Source organism: Desmodus rotundus, chromosome 4, assembly GCF_022682495.2.
Source record: "Desmodus rotundus isolate HL8 chromosome 4, HLdesRot8A.1, whole genome shotgun sequence".
NCBI classification, from domain to species: Eukaryota; Metazoa; Chordata; class Mammalia; order Chiroptera; family Phyllostomidae; genus Desmodus; species Desmodus rotundus.
In genome coordinates, this window is record NC_071390.1 from 4,734,183 (window position 1) to 4,751,318 (window position 17,136).

The 17,136-nt window shown below is 41.4% G+C and overlaps 1 protein-coding gene across 2 annotated transcripts in view; it reads right to left on the bottom strand.

Moving 5' to 3' along the window:
* Window positions 1-17,136, bottom strand: part of ZRANB1 (zinc finger RANBP2-type containing 1) — a 50,097-nt gene that overhangs the window by 24,798 nt on the left and 8,163 nt on the right. Inside the window, exons 2-3 of one of the 2 annotated variants that reach the window (XM_053922507.2) lie at window positions 10,313-10,483; window positions 8,198-9,048 (exon numbers count right to left, since the gene is read on the bottom strand). In XM_053922507.2, coding sequence (XP_053778482.1) covers window positions 8,198-9,011 — 814 coding nt within the window. In that variant the 5' untranslated portion in view covers window positions 9,012-9,048; window positions 10,313-10,483. The remainder of the gene's footprint in view (window positions 1-8,197; window positions 9,049-10,312; window positions 10,484-17,136) is intronic. The other variant, XM_053922506.1, reaches the window with a different exon arrangement.

Here is a 17,136-nt window from a genome sequence, read left to right on the forward strand (position 1 = left end):
AAATGTGTGAAACTGCTGTTTAAAAAATCAAAGTAAGGAACCATTTTATATATAATAGAAAAGCCCAAATCAATGGGGAAAGAATTGAGTTAAATCACATTCCTGAAAATTTTTTAGAAAAATAATCCTTAGTTCAATCCAAAAAGTATGTAAAACAAACAAAAAAAAGTTATTAGCATAACTTCCTTCACCAAAAAATGGAGAAAGAATATTTCCAACAAATATGACTGGTATATATTTTTTTAAATACATATTATTTGTATTTATACAGACTTCATGTAACTTTATAAAATCACAAAGGAAAAAGGAGAGAACATGGATCCACAATTCACAGAAAACCCTACAAATGACTGAATGAGACAGCGCGCCTCCCTTAATCGTCCACCTCGGGGAAGGCAAGGCCACACCGGGCGCCCCTACGCTGAGAAGGGGCGGGCTGGCACAGCCCTTCAGGCAGTAACCCACCCATGTGCGAGAAGTGCCTTCCACACATTTCCGTTTCTGGAAACCTAAGAAAACTGTTACATATGTGACAATTTTGGTCATCAAAACACTACCAGAATAAAAAATTTTCAAATAACTCAAAAGGCTAATAATATGGGATTGGTTAACTTAAAGTACAGCAACTCAATGTTGTATTACACATTCATTCTCAAAACATGAAAACATTTTAATTCAAAATGTAAAGTTCAACAAGTAAGTACAATACAATTTCAATGACATAAAGAATGTGAGATGTGCCCTGGCTGGTGTGGCTCAGCGGACTGAGTGCCAGCCTGTGAACCAAAGGGTCTCCAGTGCGATTCCCAGTCAGGGTGCATGCCTGGGTAAGGGCCAGGTCCCCACCTGGGGGCACGTCAGGGCAGCCACACACTGACGTCTCTTTCTCCCTCCCTTCCCCAGTCTAAAAATAAATTAATAATTTTTTTTAAATAAGATAAACTGAAAATACACATTTTTATTTTTTTCATAGCTTTTCTTATCTCTGAAATACTTTACAATGAATATGCTCTGCTTCTATTATTTAAAAATGAGCTGAACTTTCACATACTATTACAGGAAGTGAGTACATAATGTCTAAAGTTGATGAAACAAGAAATAACAGTATGTCCATCAACAGATAAATGGATAAAATGTGGTATATACATATGTGGAGCAGGGGAAATTTTCCTGTTTTCACTCTTAGTTCTGGCCGGCCTACTAATCAAATTGACATAACAGATTAACAGAAGAAAAGAGCCAAATTCAATTCTGTTATGTACACTGGGGGAGAGGAGTTCCAGAAGAATATGGAGCGGGAGGACAAATCAGGCAGTTCAACTAAGGAGAAAGTGGGTTACCGTTTGGGACTGCACAGGGTGAGGAGGGCAACTCACATGGGGGTGGAAAAGCGAACGTCAGAGAAACAAATGTTTGCTGGGCCGACGTTAGCAATGGAGCGCGGAGGACTTTGATCCATGTTAAACTACAGTTTTACCTGCCATGCTCCGAGCTGGAGCAGGTCCCTCTATCCAAATCCTTTCATGCATTCATGCTCATGCATGCTGAGTCTTCAGTTTCTTAAAAATAACCAGCTTAAAATAACTAATATCCCAAACCAAGAAAAAAAGGCATATTTGGGGGTGGTAGCTCTGCTCCCCCTTACATCCAAAGGAGTATAATTCAGCCTTAAAGAGGGCGTTCTGACACCTGCCGCAACACGGATGAACCCTGCAGCCGTCACACCAAACCAAACAGCCGGTCACGAAGGACACATACTGCACGCTTCCGCTCACACAAGGTACCTAGAAAGTTAGTTTCTCGGAGACAGAAAGTAGAACGGTGGTTCCCAGGGGCTGGGGGAAGAGGGTGGGGCGTTAGTGTTCCTGGATAAAGCTCTAGTTCTGCAAGACGAGAAAAAGTCTGGAGATGGATGGCGGCCGCAGGTGCACACTGCGTGAAGATCCTTAGCGTGCCCCTGCACCACACACGTCCATGGTCAGGACAGCAAAGTTTGTTACCTATACTTCCTCACAATCAAATTTTTAAAAAAGGAAAAAACGATACAAGAGCATTATTCAGAGATATTAGAAATGGTGTCCAAGTAACACCAATGTAGCATTCCGTCCTCTCTCCAAAAAGATAAAATGTTTAAGTTTTATGTAACAACATCCAAATTGAGGATGTTCTATGAAATAATGCCTGGACTCTTTAAATATGTTAATGTCATGAAAGAGTAAATTTAAAAAAAGAACAAACACCTGAGGCATTGTTAAGAAGCAACTGAGGAGCTAAAACAACTGAATCATACTGTAGCCCTCGACTGGATGGGGTTGGGGAAATAGCTACCAGTGTTAAGTACTGGTGAAAATGAGCATGGACTCTGAATACTAAGTTTTTCTGAATAATTATATTGTATGGTTATGTAGAGAAAATGTGTTTGTTTTTAGGACATGCACGCTGAATGACGTCTGCAAATGGCAAATGCCATGGCATCTGCAGCTAAGCTCTCCAAGGGCACGGGAAAAACTCACACAGAAAGACGGAGACGATGGGAGACAGCAAAGTGGCAAAGCAGTACCGACTGTAAAAGTGTAGGTCACAGGTATGTGCTGTTCCATGTATCACACTTGTAACTTTTCTACAGGTTTTGAAACTTTTCAGAATAAAAGGCTGGTGGAGGGGAAAAAATGGTTGCCTCTGCGTAGCAGGATTGAAGGTGGCTAAAAGAAAAAACACTTGCTTTTCTTCATAAACTCTTCTATCTACACTGCTTGATTTTTCAGCCACGTCTATAATTCAATAATGTTTTAAGTTATTTTATGGTAAACAATAAAGTCCTCCAGAAACGAAGGCCTTTACTAAACTGATGATTATATTCGAACGTCAGTATCATGTAATCCGGGATCACCAGACGTACCACCTTTCTGGGCAACAGGAGGCAGCAGCGCTGTTAGCTGGCAGGCCTTGTAGTCCGTCCTGTCTAAAACCAGGAGTTCTGTCCCAAGTGAGAGGAACACTGCTGGCCTTCCATTTCTGCCACTGCTGTCCCTTTGCCTTGACACACCTGTTCCTGGAAACTTCTATTATCTCAGGTGTCTCAAAGAACTTTCAAAAGCCATACTGAGCTGGCCATGGGAAAGAAAATGTGGGTGTATTCCCTGGATTAGCATCTTTATATTGCTGAGAATTATCACAATTCACTTAAAATTCTTGACATAAAATGCTACTTTATAAGCAGAGTTCCAAAAATTACAACAGGAAATCCTTAGAAACCAAACTGTATCTGCAGATAATACTCCTTTCATGGTGGTAAAAACAATTCTATTACCTGTGACATCAACTGCTTTGGATAAGAAAGGAGATGCACCAGTGAGGAGGACGCGTGTGGAGGGGACAGATAGCATTTCGCAGCCACACACGTCCCCAGTGAGAGCACCACACAGCCCCCCGAGGACAGACAGGTGTCACCGGCACGCCAGCGCCGTGTTCCTTTCATGGAGGCAGTGCCAGAGGGGTGCTGCAGCAGTTGGTGTATATTTTGACTCTCTTAAAAGTTTTTAATAAAATATCTTAACTCAAACCATTTTTGTTTTAAAAAATATTATTTAGTCCTGGCTGGTATGGCTCAGTGGATTTAGCGCTGGTCTGAGAACCAAAGGGTCGCCGGTTTGATTCCCAGTCAGGGTACCTGCCTGGGTTGCAGGCCAGGTCCCCAGTTGGGGGCACACAAGAGGCAACCACACACTGATATTTCTCTCCCGCTCTTTCTCTCCCTCCTTTCTCCTCTGCCTAAAAATAAATAAAATCTTTTTTTAAATATTATTTAAAACTTCATGGTTTTCATTGTCTAAGACTCAAGACCTTTTCTTTAGGCTTGTATGCGTATGTAAAGCAGCATTTTATGGGAAAAAAAGGGTACTAAAGAGAAGAGCAACTTTCAGGAGAACACTCAATCTGTTATCAATATAAAGTCAAGTTCATAATCAAACAAAATGGCCCATTAGTATCCTAGAATCAATCTAGCACTAAAAATATAATAATAATAACTATAACTTAACCAGTTGGGTACTACAAATATTGAAAGGTACACTTTGTAAAGTATGTAATTGTCTAACCACTAATCTGTACACCTGAAACTAATACAAAATAACGTTGAATGTAAACATAATTGAAAACTAAAATTTAAAGTCCTTTTCAAAAAATACAAAATAAACATAACTTTGATCTATTGGAACAGTGAACAATTTCATTAGCTTCCTCTCTAAACTCCCAAGAGATGATCTCCAAAAATTAAACATTGGAACATAGGTCTGCTCCTGGGCCAGTGCCTCTCAGAAGTGGTAATTATCGCAGAGCAATTCCATAGAGCAGAAAAAATTCTAAGGATGGAAAACTGTCCAAACAGCTATGGTATACCACCTTGAAAATAGGCAAACACAAGCAAAGAAAACAGACCAAATACTACAGAAATTCCACAGTAAAACTCTAGTCCAAACACTGTGGCCTACCCATGGAATGCTGGGAAACAGCAGTGGGTGACAGACGACCTTGGGACACAGCAGTCAGCTTCATATAGGCATATTCATCTAGCTGACTTTAAAAAAGACAGGATTGAGAACATGAATATTCACAGGTATCAAAAGTTATTAAAAAGTCCCAGAGCTCTGTCAGTGTGGCTCAGTTGGTTGAGCACCCTCCCACAACGCTAAAGGTCACTGGTTCGATTCCCACTCAGAGCACATGCCTAGGTTGTAGGTTCAGTCCCCAGTCAAGGTACGTACAAGAGGTGATTGATGTTTCTCTCTTACATCAATGTTTCCCTCTCTTTCTCCCTCCCTCCCCCTCTCTCTAAAAATTAAAAAAAAAGAAGTTCCAGTAACAGTACTTTCAACCATATGAAGCAGGAAAAAAACTCTGTGGTATTGCTTTATAATAAATAAATAAATAAATATTTGGTCTTCTTCATCCACTGTTCCTGGCACATAGTCATTTCAAGGAATCAACTTGGGTCACAAATTTAAATGTTCCTTTTTTTAAAGGGCAACCGACTCAATACAATAGAACTAAAATGGGGTTAAGTAGTGCTGCCCTACTCTCTAGGGACATTATCATCTACCCAGTGAAAAGTAGTCTATGATTAGCATTAACACGACCTCCCAGAAAAATACCTGGCACTACACCATCGAAGCTCCCACCCCGAGGTCAGGTTTTGGCAACACTATCCCCCACGCCCTCTCACCACATAAGATAATGTGACTGATGTGAAACTTACACCCAACAGTCATGTTCAAGATCCTCACTCAACACTGCTGAGGCTCTAGTTTACTTCTGCCTTCTCAACAACTCAATCCCCCCATTCCCATTTTACCAGTTACAAAGCTGGACCTCCGAGGTTGAGGGTTTTCCCTCCAATTTCACATTTCTCACATCTGATACTTAGTGTAAGTTTAAAATAAGTATTTATTTTATATTTAGTGTACATACTTTGGAGAATTTTTTTAGTATATGTGTTGCCAAAGGGACTGCTGAAATAACTTTTTAAAAATCGTAACATCACCAAGCCATATGATAACATATCTAATGAAATCTGGACAACGTAAGGTAGGCAGAAAAGGAGACATAAAGATTAATTTTCAGTAAATGTGGACTTCTGTTAATTAACCCAACAAAATATAAACGAGAAAAAATATTTTTTAGCATATTCCAGAGATCAAGACATGACTACCTAATAAAGGGCCATAATCTTTTTTGTACAACAATTCGAAACCATATTTACTGTTCACAGTGTAGTGAACAGTAAAAATATTTGCTGATAGAAAAGACAGAATCCACATTACCAAAAATCAAGCACAACCAATCCTTGGCCCTGTGAACCTAGAAACTCAAGAGTGGGTGGGAACAGGAACTTAATGACAAAGAAACTGTTTTGTGAATAAAACAAGACCAAATCCAATATTAGACCTGCTGGTAGGAGTTTTTGTTCCACTTTTAAAATAAACTAACAGCTCTTAGAATTTTGAAGAGGCATAAGGATGGTTGTTCAAAAGAGGAAAGAAAAAAAAGGTAGCACCAAGTAGTCAGAGTAGTCATAAAGACAAGAAATAATAGCCATAAAGACCAAGTAGCCCTGACTGGTGTGGCTCAGTGAATTGAGAGCTGGCCTGTGAACCAGAGGGTTACCAGTTCGATTCCCAGTCAGTGCACGTGCCTGGGTTGCAGGCCAAGTCCCTAGTATGGGGTGCGCAAGAGGCAACCACACATTGATATTTCTCTCCCTCTCTTTCTCCTTTTCTTCCCCTCTCTCTAAAAATGAATAAATAAAATCTTTCAACAAAACAGTAATACTGATTGGTGTGTGTTTCAAGGAAAGAAAACATTTCAAAGTAGTTCTTAACCCTGAACTTAAAGAAACAATGAACCTGATTCCTAAAGAATTCTATGACCCAAAAGAAGAATCACTGCGAGGTAGATCATTTCCACCTATAAACTTACACACACTGTAACACCACCTTGTAGCAAACATGTGCACAGTACACTACTGCTTGCAAAAATGATTTTAAGGGTGTTCCAAAGGACACAGACAATCATGCCTAGATACAAAAGGTCACATCATGAAAGACTGCATTTATATGGAATGTCCAGAATAGATAAACCCACAGAGAAAGCAAGCAGACTGCCGGTTCCTGGAGGGCAGATATGAAGTAACTGCTTAATGGGTACAGGGTTTCCCTTCAGGGTGATGAAAGTACTTCGGAACCAGATAGAGGTGGTGGCTGTATAACACTGTGAATGCAGTAAATGCCACTGAATTGTTCACTTCCCAAGACGGTGGGTTTGGTCATGTGAATTTGACCTCAACTAGAAAAAGTCGTAATAAATAACACCCTTTCATATCTCCTTATAAAAAGAAAAAAGACAACCACATGGTAAGTGCTACCCCAATTGAGGGAGGAAAAAGGAAACCACAGGCCTGGCTGGTGAGGCTCAGCTGGTTGGAGCATCATCCTGTAGCTTCCGGTCCAGGCACCTACAGGAGGCAACCAATGGATGCTTCTCTCTCGCATCAATGTTTCTCTCTTTCTGGCCTCCCTCCCTTGCATCTCTCTGAGAGCAATGGACAAATGAGAAAACAGTGGGGCAAAATGGGACAACACAGACCAAAGAGGGCTCAGGGCGCTTTCGGAGGCAGTCCTCAGGACAGCAGTGACTGAACTAACAGTTACTAAGTGCCTGCTGTGCCTGGTGTTCGGAGAGCTCGTCTGCTGAGACATCCTTTTTGCCAAGATAAAGCAAAAATTAAAAATTCAGGTTTCTTAGAATCTCCTCTTAGGACTTGCAGGTTCACATAGCTATGTCTTCCATATTCTTGGGGCTATATTCAGGGGGATAAACAAAAGAAATACTGGGAAAATACATATATACAGCTAAGCCACAGTTCCACATATTTACCTTTAGTAGTCACTCAACATTCCCTTTACAAAACTAAATGTCAAAGTAAGCACTCCACCCAAAAAACCGAAATCACCAAATCCAAATAGCTAACCTACTCAAAAAAAAAGAAAATACGGAAGAGTCAAATAATTGCTTTTGGGAATTAGATCATAAATAACTAATTCACATGTCTGTCCTTGAACAGCTCTGACCAGTAACTGGGACCAACATCCAGAGCCTCCTTAGAAAAGCACTGAAATCACAAAGCACCTATAGAATCGGGAGCCCTTGTGAAATCAGTTTCATAAAGTTCGCATTATTTACTACATGCCATTCATGTTCGGTTAACACCAGTGTTTTCAAGGTCGGTATTGTGTTTGTTGGACTCCTTGGAGTCACACATTTTTGTGATATTTTTAACATCTGACTAAAGCCTCTATCGTCACAAGATGCTCACGCTGTTTACAAACACTGAAGCAGCAGCTGGGGTTCCTCGGTCACATCTTGTTACAGTAAACAGAGTAGCAGTTTTAAACTCCAGGTATGTATTTTACTACTGATGTGTAAAAAAACTTTGCTTTAACTTAAAAGTGTTTCTCCCTACTGATGCAGAGACATACACAATGAAATGGAAGCAATTCAGAACAAAGCTGTAACGAGATCACAAATACAGCATACTATCATGGTAAATGAACTAAATGCTAAGTAATAATGATCCTGCATATACCTTTCAAGTCATTTCAGTATCTTTTCCCATCCCATTCAATAAAATGCAGAAACTTACCCACACAAGCATTGAGGAAGAGCCAATCAGTCTTTTTCATCCTGTTTTTAATTTGCTTTAGTTTTTTAAAGTCCACTTCAAGTTCCTCCTTGCTGCCAACAGCACCAGCCAATTCAATCCTCTGAAAATCCATTTTCACTTCAGAGTCTCGTTTCGTAGCAGGAGGTGATCTTCTTTGGCTATTACCACTGCTGCAGCTTCCCCTCCAGCGAGCTCTGTCTTGCTCATTTATTATTGAAGAAGCCTCTTCAGTCTCTGCCAACTCTATTGCTTCAATATTATTAGGTCTGGGATGATCACAAACAACACATTTTTTAGCCTTGGCCCAGTTTTCATACGTGCAAATAGAACAAGTCCAGTGCTGGGTCCTTGTGTTCAGTTTATTTCTGTCATTGTATTCCTCGCAAGGATCAACAGAAAAAGCAACTGGTCTTGAACCAGATCCTGAGGATTGAGGAGATTCTGTGGGACTCCTGGTCCGACGCTGGGATAAGCACTGGGTACATCTGATTGCTCGTGGCCAGTTCAAATACGTGCACATGTGGCACGACCATTTATTTGCATTTTCCATGCTGTACGAAGACTTAACCCTTGGTCTTGCACTAGAGTCTGGGCATATCAAAGGACTGCTTCCTCCTTCAGTGCTAGAAGGATCCCAATCTCGCCCGACATCACTTGAACCGCTTTTGAAGGGATCTTCAGTGATGATAGTTCCACTAGGCCTCTGGGCGCGACACATAGTGCACTTGATTGCGGACGGCCAGTTTTCGTACGTACAGTATTCACAAGCCCACTTAAGTCCACGTTCTGACATTGTGCACTTCTTGAAGTGAGTTATGTCGAGCAGGAAGCTATAAATAATTAGGACATGGTTATTAATACAAAAACTACGTAATTCCACCTCTGAAAATACGCCCCCAAAATAAAAGTGCACTTCCACTTATAAATTTTTCAAAAGATGCATGTGAAGATTTCATACTGAGTAACTATACTTTTCCTTTTTGATTTTCATAGACACAGGAGGTAAATCCCCAAAGAAAAACCTTAGCTCTCTCAGGATTTGATGGAATGTAAGAGATAGGCAGAAGATAAAGAGGTTTGCTTTAAAAGGGAAGAAGGTTAAAATAGCAAAGCTGCTAATAGAAATGTTTCATTCCAGCCAGTCATCACCATCAGTTTAGAAAAGGAACCAACAGGTAAAGACTCAAGGGAAAGAAAAGAACACAAACCAAGTATCTTAAACACATAACCTTCTCAAACTATGAATAACACAGATTAGTATGTTATCCAGCTAAAGTATCATAAGATCAAAGTCAATTCTATCATTCTTGCTAAGGGAGAAAAGCAGCTTAAAACTGCTAATTATCCACGGCTCTTAATTAGCACAGGTGAAAAAAGAAAGGTTGAAGAGTCACCCTTACAATTAACAAAGTAACACTGAAACAGATAAAATTGCATGACAGCCTTCACGTGTATACCCGCACAATCTAGTTCTGTGTGAAACACGTGAAACAGAACGTGTAAATCATCTATACTCAGGGCAATGAAATCAACGAAATTCTGCTTAGAAAGCCACTAGCGTATCACTCCAACAGAATTTTGATATTCACTCCAAAGTATTCAGTATTTAAAATATACTCAAAATGCAATTCATATTAAAATATATTCACTATCTAAAAGTCGCCTAGGATTCTACACTGGGTTTACTAACACTACCCTATAATGAAGACTTCACTATTTAATGACAACCAATTTATAAAATGAAGAAACTCACATGTGAATTTAATGACTCTGTTTTTAGAGCACCTGAATTTAGGCAATGGCCACTAACGCCGGCCTTTCTGTTTTCTTAAATCCCTTCTCAACTAAATTAATGTTGTCTCCACCTATTTTTAACCAGAGAAGTAAAAGAAATCCTAGACAGAGTAAAGAAGCCCTTCCTTCTCTTTCTCGGGGGTTCTTCCCCAACCTGAGAGTTCAATCTTTCACTTGGTAGGTGTGGTACTATGGCCCTGCTTGCCCAGTCCCCACTTGCTTTTCAGTGGGAACTCGGTGGAAGGACAAACTCCCTGTCAGAAAGGCTACTATTTAACAGCGGAAGTAGAAGTCACTCACGGAGCTCTCAGTTTCCATGCTGTGACCTCCACCTTGCACGTGACTGGGATAAAAGCATGGCTTATGAGTCAGACCGAAGACCAGACTCAGTCTTCATGCTCAGACTGACTTCCTCAGGAGATCCTGCAAAACGCGACAAGTGGTTCTGTCTGACTGTGAATAGCTCTCTTCCTGTAAAGGAGACCAAAACGGAATTTCACGTGAAGCCTGCTACTTTATCCAAAAATATTTTTTAAAGCTTTACTTTAACTACTTCCCTATTTTAATCCTATCCATTTCTTTTAATAATGACCTACTATGTTTAGAATTTTAATTTAACACAGAAATAAAGTTAGCTGATTGGGCGGGTCAAATTAAACAATGGAAAGACGTTTTTCTATGGAACCTGAACCAGAAGTGCACTAACAGGCACATTAATACCAACGGGGTAGTGCCAAGTCCATTGCTACCTCCACTGCTTGTTACTACTGACGGGGGAAGGTGGCACAAAACAAGTAACACACACACACACACACACACACACACACACACACACACACACAGGGTCCGGCAGGAGGCAGGCTTGCTTGAGGGTGTTGGGCAGGGCACGTGAATGTCCTGCTCTGAGACGGACAGCAATTTTGACACTTCACCTGAAATGCCCTATGGTGTGCTTGAGTATGATATTGTCATGTTACAGAACTACATGAGTACGGTTTTGTAATAAAAGATTTTTCAATTAAAAAAGGGTGTTATTTGTGCCAGACCCTGTATATATTGCTTATATTTAGCTTTGAAGTCTTTTTCTCCTTCAGTAACTATCTTTTACATATATATTTGGGGGGGCCCACGCTGATCCACCTAATGTACATTCACCTTGCTTAGATTTTTAACTGTAGTTTGTACACACTGATGACACACAGTGTGGCAAGTATGTGAAGGTCAGGGAGCTATAATCACAGAAGCATCCCTGAAATGGACAACCGAGATTTAACAGCAGTCTTCATGTTCATTAGGCAGTCTTCCTTTAGTTTCTCAGGAGTAAGATTAACTACTTGTTCACGCTACTGGAAATTAAAATGAGCAAGTAGAAACTTATCATGACAAGAACAAATTATATAACAAACACATCCAGGGCTACTATAATTAATTTCATTATTTTATTTCTAATATTCACATTCAAAATTTCATGCATCTTTTGATTGTGTGTTACTTTGATGTTCGTAAACTCAACTAAACGGCTCACCTAACATTATTACATTACCTTAGCTAATCTTCACGGAACTAGTGTCTGGCATAGAAAACGAAGAATCGTTGTCGTATATGTGTGGTAAATAGCCTGCCCCTTCCAAAACTCCAAGTAACTGCACAATACCAAAGCCAAGGTCACAAGTTTTAAGATAAGGGCACTATATTAGATAATGATGTACAGAGTATCCACTCAGTGGGAAATTGAGACTGTAGGAATATTGCTTTTTGGTAATTGAAAGCTGAAATTCATTGGAGAGGATTATTTGAGAGAGCCATTTATACTGGTGGTAATCAGTAAATGGAATGTAAAAGTAAAGATAACTACAGCTCAATTAGGTGATTTTGCATTATTGAGATGAAAATAACACTAAGTACACTTTTTCTTGCAAATGTCAAACATCCCTAATAGGACATAAAATCATTTTTAATAGCAACCAGGTCTGTTGGTATTGCACACTGAAAAAAATTACTAAGTATCTTTTAAGATATATTTGTATGTCCAAGTACAATAAATTTACAAGTCTAATTTTGCATACACACAGATCTCCAATTCTATCTAATGAATCATACTTCAACCAGTACAATAAAGCAACAATAAAATAGGCATAATCTGTACCTTATTTAAAGGGAACTAGACACAACTGCTAGTTCTAAATACATATTCCTTGGTTCTCCCAGAAAACCTGCTTGGTTCAAGTGCAGTACAGCAGGCCCTGGTGCTGTGAACCCCAGCCCACAGACCAGCGGGCGCGTCAGGCCCTGCCTGCAGACAGACTGCGTAACATCTCCACGTGTACCAGCCGTTCTCCAGTGCGAGATTCCTCACTGCTTTTGATTATATATCTTCCAGTTCAAATAATGATAAAAGCATGGGTATTATGGGTATACGGACTAATGGCTAGGGGAAGGGGAGGCACTAGTAATTGAGTATCTTTTATATTGTCATGCTTAAAAATGAATTAATTAGAACATATTTGTGAAGCATTACTAAACACTGTAGAGACAACATACACCTATACTGAAGTCGGTTCCTCAAAACTGTAGCTACACTGCAAGTACCCCAACCACACTCCCCAACATGCACATTCAAACCCTACCAGAACCCTATGAAAAAGAGCGGGAGAAGTAAAACAATCCTCAAGTACAAACTCCTTAAGAAACAAATTAAGAGAAGCTCAGCTGCCGGTTTCAAATGATAAGTTATCCCCAAAAAGGACTAACAGCACACTTTAAGGTTCTAAATTAGCTTTATTAATGTAAGTCTGTATCTAATAACATAAATATTTATTAACATAATTGTTGATATAAGTAAAAGAAACGCTCAAAAAGCATTTCAGGGGAATGTGGATGAAGCTAACTGAGAGGATATTCCAAACATGTTGAATATTCAGGCTCTGTTAAAATACGACGAGGTAATGAATTCTGAACTGCAAGCTTTCTATAAAGTACTGCTTAACTCTTAAGCCGAAAATCCCAGTCATGCCCTCTTCTCTGCACAGCACCTTTCTGCATCACCAGCCCCCCACAGCAGTGCACAGAGAGAGCACCTGGTCTGCGCGAGACCCTGGAGACTGACGGGGCCCTGGCCCTCCATCTACACACACTCTGCCCTCGTGTGCTCGTGTCAGGGCTCCAGCAGCGCGGCAGACCCCACACGACAGACTCCCAGCCTGCCGTCCCAGTTTCCATCACAAACACCAGTAACACCCCGCACCCAGCACCAATTTGAAGGCACCCTGCATTCTGCCTTCTCCCCACAGTCTCTCTCCCGCGGGCTCTGTCCCATCAGTTCTTTTCTCCCCATCCCAGCCGCCATCAACCCTGTCTCAGGCCAGGTCAGACTCCTCTAACAGCCTCCAAAGTGCCGTCCCTTTCTAAACCCACCCAGGTGGTGGTTACCCGAGCAATTCTGTGAACAGCAAGGCGTTCTGAAACAGTTCAGCAACTCCTCCACACCTCCCATACACACTCACTCACTCCCAACAGAACACACACCCCAGACTCACGCACCTACCACTAGCCCTCGGCCACACACACGTAAAGGCACACCTGAGAAACCCAAGTACAACAGACACACACTTCTGGTGAATGCTACCCATCCCGAAAGGCTCAGTTCAAAGTCTCATCTCTCTCATCGTGTTTTTTCGAGTCATTTCAAGTCTTGGCAACCACACCTCTCCTGGCACTGGCACGCACTGGACTTCCTCCTGGAGCTGTGTTCTGAACACTGTGTCTTCCCTCGGTCAGTCCCTGCCCTCGGTTTTCCATCAGGTAGCTTTCAGAAACGTTGCCTTGGGGATTCTCCTGGCATGGAATGTGAGCCAGCCCGAGTCTGGTGAGACCCACTGAAGGGACCACCCTGAGCGACCTGGGAAAAGGAGAGCGGAGCTTTGAGCAATCTCAGACAAACCCCAGACATTCTAGAGGATGGGCTCCACTCCTGTGCAAGACCTGGACGCTTCCTACTCATGGCTGCCACGGACCACCAGAGGAAGTGTCTGCCACGGACCACCAGAGGTCCTGGCACAGGCCCGCACAATGTGGTTAGCTATGCAAATCCTGTAAAGGGTACAAGTACAAAAACTTTTACAATATCCTCTGAAAATACTAAATCTATGTGAAACTGTGTACACAGAATCAAGAATAAGCAAATCTCGAAAATGAGCTGACCACCCTCCTCTGCAGTGGTCACCATTATCTGCCGTCTGAACTCAATGTACTTGCTAAGGCCCCCCCTTTCCCAGGAATCTGTGGACATGTGGGACAAAGTAAACTGAGTTATAACAAAGGCCAAGGTCACCTGTCCTGGTGACCTTGAGGTAAAAATACAAAGAATATAAAGTTTACATGGTAATATATTAACATTGTTTTTTTAAAAACTGTCTTTTAAAGACTATTTTTAGAGAGAGGGGAGGGGAGGGAGAAAGAGAGGGAGGGAAACATTAACCAGTCACCCCTCGTGCGCCCCCAAGACCTGACCCACAACCCAGGCGTGTGCCCTGACTGGGAATCAAACCAGTGACCTTTCAGTTTGCGGGACAATGCTCAATCCACTAAGCCACACCAGCCAGGGCTAAAAAAAACTATCTTAAGCCACTAGACAATTAGTAATCCATTCATTAAAAGACCAACAGACACAAAATTAACTTACAGCATGCCAAATCTCACAGAAAACAATCTAATCATTTCAAGAGGAATCCTACATCTTTACACATGAGGACTTTATTTGTAATTCTGCCAACTGCCTCTACTTCAACTCCCTCAACTTCTTCGGTTCCTAGGCAGTAACAACAAAGGAAGAAGGATGTGGACGTGTGTGTGTGCATGTGTGCATGGTCTGTCCAGAAAATACTCAGCTGTGTAATACGGAAAAGACATTTATTGAATAAGACACAAGAAACACTACATAGGGCAATAACGCCTCAGTCCCCTTCAAAGCAGGCACCTTGGGACCTCACACAGCTCTCCCAGCCTCCAGCCTTTCCTGTTTCCCTGAATCTCACTGGCAGTCTGAAATCTCTTCCCTTTCAAAGGTGATTTGAGTTTCAGGAAAAGCCAGAAGTCACAGGGCACCAAGTCTGGGCTACAGGGGGCTGAGTCACCTGGAGGATTTGATGTTTCACCAAAAAACTCTGCAGAAGATGTGAAGCATAAGCGGGCACACCGTTGTGATGAAGCTGCCAATCATCAGTTGCCCATAGCTGCAGCCTTCTGAATCATCAGCATAGTTTCTGTGGAGGAATGTTCAAGCTTAACACAAAATTGGATGCAGATGAGTTGTTCCACTCAGTTATTTTGAATGCGAGAGCCACACAGGACACATGCTCACTCAATGACGTCTGCCACCACCCCCACTGACTAGTACAGTGAAGTCGTCATTGTTCACGCATGTGCATTCCAGTCCACTCTCCTTGGCTGCCAGGTTACATCGATGTCATGCAAACTGTTCTTCTTATACTAACAATGGCTGGGCTTTTCCAGACAGACCTCATACGTACACACATGCTTGAAATTTTTCACAATGAAAAGTTTTTAAAATGTATCAGGAAGGTGACAAATGCTGTTCTAGACTGAAATTAAGGCTGAGCTTGCTAAGGCTGGAGAAGGAGCAGGAAGCAGTATATTGTATAGTATTGTGTTAAGGCTGCTATTCATAATGATGAATCTCATCATAAAACACTGGGCTTTGTTTGAGAAGCAATTTTAAAACATTTGGAAAACTTAAGATCATAGCTTCCTTCTATAAATCACAGGTACAGTTCAGAAAAGAGGAGGAAATGTGTCGAAAGGTCTCCTGAGAGAACTTTCAATGTCTCCCATGAGCACAGAGGCAAAAATCCTCAACCACGTACCAGCAGTACTAACCCAACAATGTATAAAAAGAACTATACGCCATGACCAAGTGGAGTTTATCCCAGATAATGAAAGGCTCATTCCATGTTCAAAAATCAATTAATTGTAATCCATCCTATCAGCAGGCTCCAAAAACAAACAAAGCAACCACACACAACCCCATGAACACATGCAGAAAAGGCATTTGACAAAATTCAACACTCAATCGTGATTTTTAAAAAAACTCTCAGCAACTAGGAATACCGGGGAACTTCCTCAACTTGATAAAGACTATGTACAAAAAAACAAAACCAAACCCTACACCTAACACGATACTTAATGGTGAGAAACCAGACACTTTCCCTGTTAAGACAAGGATGCCCCTCTCACTACTCCACTACACCATTCAACATTAAACTGGAAATTCTAGCTAATGCTGTAAGACAAGAAAAGGAAATAAAAGCAAAACGATTCCTACAGCTAACAGGTGATTACAGGATACAAGAATAATACACAGTCCTGGCTGGTGTGGCTCAGTGGATTGAGTGCCGGCCTGCAAACCAAAGGCTGCTGGTTCAATTCTCAGTCACGGCACATGCCTGGGTTGTGGGCCAGGTCCCCAGTGGGGGATGCATGAGAGGCAACCACACACTGATGTTTCTCTCCCTCTCTTTCTCCCTCCCTCCCCTCTAAAAAGTTAATAAATAAAATCTTTAAAAAAACCAAACAACCCAATTAAAACATGGGCAAAACACCTGAACAGACACCTCACCAACGAAGATACACAGATGGCAAACAAGCTATGAAAAAGTGCCCAGTACCGTACGTCAGTAGGGAGCGGCAAACACAAACACCAGTGAGACATCATCACACGCCTACTGAAGTCACCAAAACCCAGAGCACTGCCCATGCCGAATGCTGGTGAGGATGCCTCGGCAGGAATGCAAATGCTGCAGCCACTTGGGGAGAGAGTCTGGCAGTTTCCTACAAAACTAAACGTGTTCTTACCATAAGATCCAGCAACTGTGCACCTTGGTATTTACCCAAAGGAGCTGAAAAATTACGTCCACACAGAAGCCTGCACGTGGGTTTTTACAGCAGCTTTATCCATCATTGCCAACACTTGCAAGCCAGCAACCAAGTTGTCCTTCAGCAGGTGAATGGACAAATAAATTGCAGTACATTCAGACAATTAAGTATTATTCAGTACTAAAAGGAAATGAGCTGTCAAGCCATTAAAAGACACAGAGGAATCTTAAATG